General features: G+C 42.8%; 2 protein-coding genes across 2 annotated transcripts in view; one reads left to right on the plus strand and one right to left on the minus strand.

Annotated features, from left to right (window-relative positions):
• The window catches only part of ptn (pleiotrophin), a 41935-nt gene extending 39293 nt beyond the window's left edge, over positions 1-2642 (plus strand). The window contains exon 5 of the mRNA XM_028399082.1: positions 1930-2642. Within this exon, the coding sequence (XP_028254883.1) occupies positions 1930-1985 (56 nt within the window). The 3' untranslated portion in view covers positions 1986-2642. The remainder of the gene's footprint in view (positions 1-1929) is intronic.
• A 7379-nt stretch (positions 2643-10021) lies between these two features.
• On the minus strand, positions 10022-11539 carry chrm2a (cholinergic receptor, muscarinic 2a). Its single transcript, XM_028399408.1, has one exon. The coding sequence runs from the start codon at positions 11528-11530 to the stop codon at positions 10022-10024; it is 1509 nt and encodes a 502-aa protein (XP_028255209.1). The 5' UTR covers positions 11531-11539.
• Positions 11540-11798: the final 259 nt, after the last annotated feature.

The following is an 11798-nucleotide window of genomic DNA, read 5'->3' on the forward strand; positions in this document are numbered from 1 at the left end:
CAATGCCGACACAAAACACCACAGAGAGGAAACATTCAAGCAAATGAAAACAAGCAAACAAATGGGACGGAAGGACAATTTCTGTATTTGCATGGGTGAGAGCGCATCGCAAGGCAAAAGTTATAGAACATATAGAAATGTTCTTCTGACTGAGGTGACTGAAACAGACTTTTTGAGATTTTGCACAGCGAGAATGTTAAAACATGCAAACTCAATTGAAATCTCATTAAATAAGCAGACGCTGCTGCAGAGCAGGACGGTTTGATTAGCAGGATTTGTGGAGGTGTCCTTTCAAGATAATCCTTTCATAGAAGAATACATTCAGGATTCTTGATTTAAGTATTCATACATCATCTTAAAATGCACCAAAGATGGTTTCCCCCATATATTACCGTCCCTTTTATTGGACTTTCAGACATATTAATCTCTTATATATGAGATGAGACTGACCACAAGAAAATAATAGTAGGGACGAAACGGTCCAACAGAGTTTGAGAAAAAATATGAGCACATTTCCTCTGGACAAACAGGCAGCCTGGCTCCAGATAATGTCCCTTTTTAAAGTGCTTTCTGTAAATTTGATGTTGGCTTCCTGCAGACCTGAAACTGTCTGTGTCTGACAGCAGAACCAGGCCTACGTCACACATTAACCCGACTTTATCCTGCAGTAACTGTCAGAGTGCATTGTAGTCCCGGGGGAGGGGTCCATTACACTTCATTGTGGGATAGACTGTATATAAAGATGGATGACATGACACCACCTTCGCCCATTGCCCTAAAAACTAACAAGCCATACACCATCTGTTTGTGTCCCATCCCCTTGATGACATGAAGGAGGCAGAGTTTATGACCCACACTGCAGCCAGCCAGCAGGGGACAATCCAGAGGATTTGGCCTCAGTTTGGGGAGCTGTCATGTCATGTCCAATCTTATATAGAGTCTATGAGTTACATTTCTGCCAGCTTTCCTGTATGTTTCCATGTTTTTGGTATATTTACTGAATTTATGAAGAGGCTGAGCTTCAGTTGGAGCAATGAGGGAGTAAGAATCTCACATCTTACAATGCTCAAGCTCCTGCTGAGGGCCACACTAACATCCAGACCTGATTATCCAGAGTTTATCTAGTATTTATGTGTCAAAACAAAGACAGAAGACAGACGTCCAGGACCTCTTAGGACCTTTGCAGATCATCTTTCATTCTTGTGTGCACAGCCTCCTGTTATCTGCATGATTACAAAACACAAATCATTTTGTACTGTACACTGTATGCTCCAGATTTAGGCATGAAAGATCTACTTAATTTGAATATTATTTCATCAGCTTGCTACAATTATGTGAGACAGACTAAAATGTCCCGTAAATGTGTGTAATTATGTACCATAATATCATATACACCATGACTGTGTGGAAGAACTAATCTGATTAGCATTACGATGTACCGTAAGTAGCTGTAAAAAAAAAAAAAAGCCCTCCAAGCTTCGACAGCTGTAAATGGTGTGGTCAGGTATGTGCTAAAATACCAACCAACATCATGAAGTGTAATCACAACAAAGAGCCCAGCACACTGACAGACAAACAAACAGCTAGCCAGAAGCTAGCTGGCCAAGCCGCCGCTCTCTCAGTGTTCACCAGAGTGGAGAGGCCATGAAGCAGAAAGGGAAGCCACGCACTGTGACTTCTGTCATGGCTGCCAGATACCAATCCACCAGTGCAGGAAGTTGATAAAGTGCTTTTTTTTCATGGATTATACACCAGACCAGCAAATCAATCCCCAGGATGGAGCGCGAGCAAACCTGCACCATGCCTCACAAACTGATGAAAACTCATCAGAAACAGAGCGCACAGAGGTGGTGTCTTCATGGGGGCGATCAGATTTCTTCACCTCCGTCAGTGACTACTAATATGAAGTCTTTCTGTCTTTTATTTCAGATGCAAAGAAGCAAAAGAAGGAAGGCAAGAAGCGAGATCGCACCCAAATGGACTGATGTGGATGCCTGAGCCGAGAAGGAGGAGGAAGACGAGGGGGGAAGAAGAAGAAGAAGCTGTCTGCTGTCCCTGTTTCAACCTGGTTCCTCTTTAATACGTCCTGTAGGTTGACAGTAGGAGCCTGTAGAGCTTTGACAAAAACCAGTGGAAACTTTTAGTGAATGTGTTTTACTTGTTCTTCTTTCTAGCGCCTGTGTATAGGAGATATAATCCTGGTAGGGACAAATAATGAGAAGATTCGTTTACTAGTGTTCTCACCTAATGATGTTATTTCTAGGATTGTTTTTCTTGGAAACAAATTGCCTAGGATTTGTTTGTTTGTTTTTTTTCTTTTTTTACAGCCTAACCCTAAATTGGTCCACACTCTGACTTAATGAAGCTAAAAGTGAAACTATGTAAACGTTTTCACTTAATTAATTTGAGCAAAAAAAGACGTCACGCATTTGCCTTTTTATTTTAAAATGGCTCAAGTTAATTGTAACTCTTTCCTTATTTTGACTCTGTGGTACATTTCCAGTGAGAATAAACCGTCTGGAGGTTGCATGAAATGCCTGCTGCTGCAAAATGTTTTTAGTTTGTTTTGTTTTCCTCCTGCTGCTGTTGTACCTCAGTTTATACCCACTGACACTGTCACTCTCCACCCCTCAATCATTGTAGTCAACTTCCAAAAATAAAACAAAAGCTTAAAATAAAAATAGAGTTAGAAAGATAACAACTGTGTCCTCCACTTTCTGCTGATTGTTCTGCTGATGAACATTCTGCATCATTTTTTGACATTTTGTGTGAAGGGCTGGTGTATCACGATATATTGTGTTACAATACTTGGTCTTCAAATATTGAGCTTTTATTGTATGAACATTACACTATAGTAGAATGCACTAGAATAATAAAACATGACTCTTTAAATCAATTAGGTTGTGTATGAGAGGTCTTTCTTATCACAATATAGTTTAAGAACTAAACCAAAAAATGTCTAAAAATATAAGCTTCAATGCCATGATGTCATGACATCATCATATTGTGATAATGCTTAAGTCTTGTAATAAATTTTTATCACAATAAGATCCGATTGCCACAACTGTTGTGATAGTACTGTATCATGTCTTAATCATATCGCAATAACACTATTGCAACTAAACCACATTATAGCAAAACATTGTATATTGACATGTATTGACATATATTGACACAAGTGTGTCATGACATGTATCGCAATAGCATCGCTGAGACATACTGAGATGACATCATATCATGAAAAATATATTGTGATAACACCATATTGTGACTTACATCGTATTATTCACTATTGTATTGACTTGACCATTGTGAATGTAGAAAATATTGTATCGTGACTTGAATATCACGATAACGATTTGATTTACACCTTAGAATTTACAGCAAAATTACAGCATAACACATACGACCTCAAAATGTCAAACACATTTCATATATTTTTATTTCATTCTGAGAGGATATGGCACAATGTAAGCACTTGATGCAGTTCGTCTTTACAGTGTCATAGGTGGCCGGTGATAGGTACACTCAGATTCATTGTCCAGAACAAATGATCAATCAAGAATGCATCAAAACCGAAATCAATACCATTGTTACTGTACAGGAAGAATCATAGTGGGGGTGGGGGGTGGGGGGCTGGGGGGGCTGGGGGTGGGTGCAGGGAGGGGGGGAGAGAGAGAAAGGGGGAATAAATGAGGGACTGCTGAAGGGGCGGGGAAACATTCAGAGAGTAGCTATTAACCATGTGTATGTACATTTCAAATGTACCGCATCCGAATTACATATAATTTATCATCATATAGATATTTACAATGCAAACAATAATTTTCCTATTGCAAAGAGAAGCCACAAGCCACAGTGAGTGATTACACAATGACATCTACATACATAAGCAAATGAAAAATTAACACCTGAATGTACATTTAACACTTGCAGCAGGCTACTGATTTCTCTTTTTTTTGTTTAAAAAAAATCATTTTTCATTTGCTGATTTTTTATTTTGTGTTTTTTAAGTGACCCTTGAAAGTTCACAGCGGGTCACTTTCACCCTCTCACACACAAAAACACTCCAGAGGATGTTAAAATTGCAAAAGTTATAAAGTGTGTCCGGCAGGATAGCAGGCGGTCCTGCTCCTTCCCCAAGTGAGGAGTGAAGCCTCATAAATTTACAGGTCAAATCAAAATGAAGGCCTTCCCTCTGGGCTTTTTCAGCCACGCTGAAACTAGTTTTTTTTTTAGCTTTTGTCCTCCTCCGGGGTTTCCAGGTTTGCTTTTTCCCACCTCCATCTCCTTTCCGGCTGCACAAAAAACTGTGGAAAAGGTTGGATCCAATCACAGGAATCCATTTCTTAGTCAATTCTGATCTCCTGTATTCATATCCTCTTATCCTTATAATCATATTTTCTTTCAAATACTTAATGTTCATATCTTTATACATCTTCAAACTAAATAATCTGTACATGAATCATAACCTAATCTGTAGTACTACATTTGTATTTTACACAATGATTTACAAAATACAAAATGTGTGATACCATGTATGTACATGTGTTCCAGGAGAAAGTCTTTGGAAGCCTGTTAGTTTTTTTTAAGGACATTTAAAGGAGCAATCTGTGACATCAACCATGAGGTGTCAAAAGCTTATATATGCATGTAAGCATGAAATTAGCATGCTAATCAGGTAGCCACTCCACTAAACGGAGAGGGGGAGGAAGAGACAGAGTTGCTGGAGTAGATGTGCTGATCCTGCCCAACAAAGGTGGGCCTTTTTCTAGACTCTTAAGGGTCTGATTTTCAAAAATGCATCCTCAAATTAGATAAGTGACTTATTTAATTTTATGACCAATTATGTTGTTTTATTTTGAAAAGCTCCTCTACTGCCAGACCTCCTGCCTGCTCGATCTGGTTGGTGCAGATTGATGCGTCTCTGCAGTGCCAAAGTAGACATATTGTGGGACGCATCTGATCTGATGCACGCCATGGTGGGTCTGATGGGACCTCACGCATTGACTAGAGAGACAGGGATCAACAGCAGGTGGCGCAGCACAGCCGGGACACATCACAAACACAATTGGTGGAACTCAGCAAAGAAAAGGCTCTCGGCAACCAACTACTCCTATCAAGAAACCATGTTTGGTGGCAAACAAGTAAAAAAATGGAGGTTAAATACCAACTCGAGCATTTATCTTTATATTGCTGAACGTTCTATTCGGGTCTAGTAAGTAAAAAAAGATGCTAATGATGAACAGTGATTTTGTTATGTCAGTGCTAGCCAGACTGCTTGAATTTGATAGTAATGTTGACATTGTGTTCTATTGCTATTGTTTGCTAGCTAACGAGTCAGTGCTAACGTAGCAACAACAAAGAAATTTTGCCCCCTGCTGCTGGTTCTAAGGTGTTCCTGTTGTTACAAATTGCTCCTTTAAACAGGAAGGACTGATGACAGAGAAACAATCACACCGTGTGATGAGGATGCCACAACACAAACACACACACACAGGTGAATGATCTTCAAGTTTGCACATGAACACACACACACACACACACACACTGGATCAACCAAAAAAAAAATCCCCACTGTGCCTTCATGTTAGGTGATAAATGTGTCACTGCTGTTTGATAAAATATTTTTAAAAAGGCATAAAGATGCTTATTGTAGATTGTTCAGTCTAAACTTTTATTGCCTCTGCAATCAGGCAGTCGCTGTTAAGATAGAAATTGCAGTAATGGGAGCTCAGAGCTAGAAAAGGAAACAAAAATTAGGTCCATGTAGGTAGGCTTTTTAACATGCATAGCGACCAACAACACAACAGGAATTTTAGGATAAGAGAGCAATTTGTTTACGTCACTCTGGATAAGGCACTTATCCACAAATTGCTCTGTACAATCTGTCGATATATATATATTTATGGTTTTCATCTTCACAGCATGTTTAAGCTGCTGCGTGGCTGCACAGGATTATTCTCAGCCAGAAAAAAACCTTCAATCTGATCAGATGCTCCTTAAAAGGAGCGTAGCCCTTTGACATAAGCCGTACGAACAGGAGCCCAGCTAGCTCTGACGGCACGTGATGAGTTACGATGTTTACTTTACACAGATGGACATCAGGACACGTATGTGACTTAATGTGTGTGTTTGCACAACATGACAGACACAATAAAGGTAAACGGTGCTGTGTTTACACCAGCCGGCAGCTTTCTCAAATTCCTGCAGTAAAAACCTTTGGCTGACCTGCCCAGAATGGCTGTGACTTCTCCAAACATGGTCCACTCCCAGTGCTAGCTTTGGAGTTTGTCACCGACAGATCCGACTCTTGCCTCCATTCTTCACCCCCCCCCCCCCCCCCCCCCCCGCCTCCACAAGTAACCATGGCTACAAAGGCATGCTTATCTGTTCCATGTGTACAGACTACACCTTGAGGCCATCGGCTGGCCTGCGGCTTCGCATGCCTGACAGCTGTTCTCTGTCACTGTCGCCACTCATACGCTCTCCGCTATCACTCACAAACCCTGTTTCCAGACGTTAACATCGCTTTGTTCCTGCCAATGGGCGGAGAAGTTTACGAGAACTTTGCTCCTAATGGTTTTCTTTTCCTTTTCTTTATTTTTGCCATTTTTTCCGCTCCAGGAGGTGATAAACTGCCATCACCTTCCATCAAACACCCAAGCAGCTGCTCAAACTGGGACCCCCCCCACCCCCGCAGCAGACCACCACAGGAGCCTGTGAGCCACTTAACTCTCCTGCTGGTATCACTCAAACGACAGCTTAGCGAAAGATTAATCAGATATTCTGGGAGGCTCTTTGCTCACCACTGAGATGTGTGACAGATGTCAGACAGACGTTGCTGCCACTTATCACCGTCACGGACAGAGTGGATGCTGGACTCGGGGTGGATGCTACTAAAAACACTCTTATAAACACAGACCTGCCATGACGTGCATATGATAAGTCCATACGAGATAACACTAGTGACTATGACATGTAATTACTGATAATTACATATGTATATCATATGTAAATTCCTGCTACTGTAAGGATGAAAATCTGGAGTTTGTCCACTTTAAATGACAAATTGAGTTACTAAAAAACTTCCATTGAAAGAAAGCCAGCGTGGAAGTGTCAAAAACTGCAGTTCCACTTGCTGCCTCTAGAGGCTGGCCTCAAAGTGAGTCAATCCCCATAGTCCTTTATGTTAAAATGTTAACTGTATGGGGGGAAAAATTATGATACACTCTACCTGTGTAGGAGGTCATGCAAAGTGATGCAGTATAGCTTATAATATACAGCGCCACCTTCTGGCCTGCTGTATTAGAGAGTATTTCAGCTAAGCAATCATGTTGGAGTACTTTAGTTATTTAAAAAATTGAAGGCATACCTGCTTAGAATGAAAGACAGGTGCCTGTATTTGGATTAACCGGATGTTTAGGAGGTCTGTGATGTTGCCAATATGGTGACAGCTCTTTGTCACAGAGAGAAGGAGCAAAAATACGTTTTACTGAATCAGAAACAACAAAAATATGTGCTACAATGCTACAATTTGGGGTAGAGTAGAAATTCTGACTTAAGGAGGTGATTTTTTAAAAGCTGATTATCAAAGTGTGTCAATGAATGCAACATAACTCTCATGGGTAAATTGCCTTTTGTTGAACCGTAGACTTTCAGAGTGTTTTTTACGTGAGACCCAGCATGTTGTCTGAATAATAAAACAAGAACGCATGTAGCAGGAAGCAAGATGAGATCTTAATGAATAATAGAGTGACCTAATGAATGTGCATGTGATATTTACATTACATTCATAAGACTAAAGCAGGATCAGGACTGTAAGTGGGCCATGGCCACGCAGCATGCGAACACAAGCTGAGCGTGTAATGGGCAATCTTTAATCTCAAATGTAGGTGTTCCACATCATCCCGTAATCTGATCAGACTCACGGTGAGTTTTCATTATAGGATCTGTCCCAGATCTCTCTTTAAGGAGACAGCCTCCAGGAGCTGCTCGGCACTGGCGCGATTCTTCGCAAAGCCCCCCCGCCGGTGGCGACTGTGGCAACCTCCTGATGGCAAACGCTCCTGCATATTCATCACTCTGACTGGTGAGCGTACGTTACGGCGGCAGAGAATTGTCTAATAGGCTGAAATGATGGATGACACGCATGAATGCACTGAACATGTCTTACAGTGAATTGATATTTTCTCATTTCTTATTTCATTAAAAATAAACACAGCAGCTTTAATTTAAGAACGATGATCTTCATGGAATTAATTCAATCCAATGTAAAATGCAGGAAATGAGACGAAACGGCACGTAGACGTGCAGAAAATAGCCCTTTGTTTTCAAACCACCAGGCTCATGTGACCTGTCAGACGTAAACCAACCAAACACACACACATGCACAGGTCTTCATCATCAGCACACTATAGTACAATACACACTAGGACATCAATCCACTAATCAGCAGCACTAGATGATGTCTCTCCACACACACACATCACAAAATGCCTTCCCACAGACCATTATAAAGGACAGCTCTGAGCTCCGACCACCTGCTTCACTCACTGAGGAGGAGGATTCCTCACAATGAAGAAGTTGAATCATAATCATCTGAAGTGATGTTGGCAAATCCAAGAGTGCGACTGAACAATCTCATGCCCTTTGTGTGGTTATTGTTCTGTTTGTTGTTCTTACGGTTACAGTGTCGTTTTTCCTCTCTATAATAAAACATGGCAGGTTGTATTCAGCGAGTGTGAAAGCAGCACAGCAGTTGTAGGTTTATAGTGTTTGTGTGAAGAACTGAATCTCACACAAACTCTCTTTGTTGGTTTTGTTTCAGTTTCTGTGTGCGTTCACACCAGTTTGCTCTGGTCTGAATCACATGATGAGTTCATAAATGTGTTTTTTTCCTCTCATCCTAATGGACCTGCAGCATGAAACAAACACGATCCAGGAAGTAGATCCTGCGTTGTTGTTGTAGTCAATTTTTCATGATGGAGGTTACTTTAAGGGAATTTTTACCACTTCAAATCAAACCATTAGACTGAGCCGTGGCTGTCGTTGATGTGCATGTGGACTCAGACCAATGTCCTCCAGAGTTTAGTTTAATTGGAGTGAACTACAAAATTTTGGGCAAGAGTTACGATGAGCTCCTAACCGGAGTAAATATCTGGCTTGACCTTGTAAGGTGGGTGGACTCTCATGAGGTAAGGCTCACGCAACAGTGCATCCAGACTTCAAGCTATGTGCTATAAGCTGGTCCACATTCAGAATGTGCCACCACCCAAATGTTTCTATGGTTGCTATCAGAGTGCGTTTACAAGGAGTATGCTGGGGTCACACAATTGAAGATCAAAGATTGTGTGTGTATACACGCTCACCCAACATCAGGAAACCAAGGAAGCTAAAGACTGCAGGAGAGAGTTCAGCTCAAACTGGTTGGAAGTGGTCATGGTGGATGGTGATCATAGACAGAAAGAAGGCAGGCAGAGGGGCACAAGTGGGTGCGGACACTCACAAGTAGAATATACAGCGATATGTACAGGTATCTACAGGTATCTTCACTGAACTTCAACCTTCTGAGGTTTGTAAATTCAGTCAGCCCTATTTTCCCATTTTGAAGTTTTCTTGTGTTTTCTTGCTCGGCGCAGATCTTCCACTGCTCTTTATCTTTGTTCATTTTTTATCAGCTCAGTGTCACTGCCTGTTCCCTGCTTTTACACACACACACACACACTCAATTTTTGTTGTTTTTTTTTGGAGCTTGCAGCTCTCAATAACACTGAATTTTTCACAGCCTTCCTTATCTGCGCAACACATCTCATTGCAACTGGCTCCAGTTGAATCTGTGTAAAGTGCTACAACCGGTTATTGAGAGAAATTAGAAAACTAATGATAAAGTGATCTCAAAAATGCACTCTTGCAGTCCTTTTCATGCTTATCAACATCACACACACACACACACACACACTCATGGATGACACACACCAACAGAGGCAACTCATACTTCAATGCTTCCAGATGCCAGTGTTTATCTGGCCGACCGAATATTTTTGTACTGGCAGAGCAGGAGGTGTTTGAATGTCTTTTTGAATGTGGCGTTGCACAGGGCGTAGCAGGCTGGATTGATGGTGCTGTTGATGTAGCACAGCCAGTAACCAATAGTCCACACTGTGTTGGGGATGCAACTGGAGCAAAAGGTGTTAATAAGCACCATCACATTATAAGGAGTCCAGGTGGCTACGAAAGCCACCAGGATGGCCATGATGGTGCGGGTGACCTTCTTCTCTCGTGATGGCGCCGCTTTCTTTTTCTTGATGGGCGGTTGCTTCGTCATCTTCACGATCTTCCGCGCCACGTGGTTCTGCCGCTCCGAGGACGGGACGATCTCAACGGTGGCGTTAGACGGTGTGTAGCAGTCGCCCTTGGGGGATTTAGTCTTGATCTTGATGCAGGTCAGTTTGGAGCCCCCGGCCTTGGCTCGCTGACGTGTGAGTGGCTGGCTCGTCTCGGCGCCAGAGTTGACTGTGGACGGTGCAGGTTCATCATCCTTCTGATTGGAAGCAGCCACGCTGCCAGATGTTGAGTCATTGGAGCTTTCCTTCTCCTCTCCAGGAGCGCAGTTCTCCCTCGCCACATCGTCACCTTCTGTTTCTCCCTCAGCATTGGTGGAGGACGGTGCTTTGCCGTTCTGGAGTTTTCCATCATGCTGGTTACCCCCGTCTTCAGCATTCTGGTTCTGGGAATGTCCCGCGTCCTCTCCCGGTACGTTGTTATTGTTGGGTTTCGGTGTGTTGTTTCGCCTCTGGCCCGGCGACAGAGGTTCCGGGTTAGCCCCTGATGGCTTGCGGTTATCCTTCTTCACGCGGCTCTTGCTCGCTCTGGAGATCTGCCAGTAGAGCTGAATCATGATGATGACAGGCAGGTAAAAGGCGGCGATGGCGGTGCCGAATGTGACGGCAGCATTGGAAAAGAACTGGATGTAGCATTCCTTCTCAGGCACTGTCCGCCCGCCGACTATGAACTGCCAGAAGAGAATGGCAGGGGCCCAGAGGATGAACGACAGGACCCAGGCCGCGGCGATCATCATCCCTGCCATTTTGGTGGTCCTTTTGACGGGGTAGCTGAGGGGCTTGGTGACGCAGAAATATCTGTCAAAGCTTATGATGAGAAGATTCATGACAGACGCGTTGCTGACAACATAGTCCAAAGCTAACCACAGGTCGCACACCACCGGCCCCAGCGGCCAGTAGCCTATCACGATGTAGACTGTGTACAAGTTCATGGAGCACAGTCCAATGATCAGATCAGCACATGCAAGGCTGAATAAAAAATAATTGTTGACAGTCTGTAAGTTCCGATTGACTTTGATGGAGAGCATGACCAGGATGTTCCCAATAACTGTGACCAAACTGAGGGAGCCGGCCACCAACACGATGAACACCACCTCCACGGTCTTGTAGGGGCTCTCGCTCTCTTCCACGACGCCAGTGTCATTGCCTTCGGAGGCATTCCAATACGTGAAATTAAATACATCCATGGCATTTGGTCTTTTGTTGCCACCTCCTACTCAGATGCAACCTGCAAGAGAACAAAAGAGAAGATTTGTGAGAAGGTGGCAAAGATGATGGTGACAGAAACAGGCAGATTCTTTTTTTAATGTTCATAACTGCACCATAGACCATATAAAACTGTTCTGATCTGAGCCCAGAGGGTTAAAATGCAGCTTTGTCTCACAAAAGATACGCTGCCGTCTTTTCAACGCGCCAGAGAGCGGGCGGCGAGCGACGACGAGCCGGACACTGTTC

Source organism: Parambassis ranga, chromosome 2 (assembly GCF_900634625.1).
Source record: "Parambassis ranga chromosome 2, fParRan2.1, whole genome shotgun sequence".
Lineage (NCBI taxonomy): Eukaryota > Metazoa > Chordata > Actinopteri > Ambassidae > Parambassis > Parambassis ranga.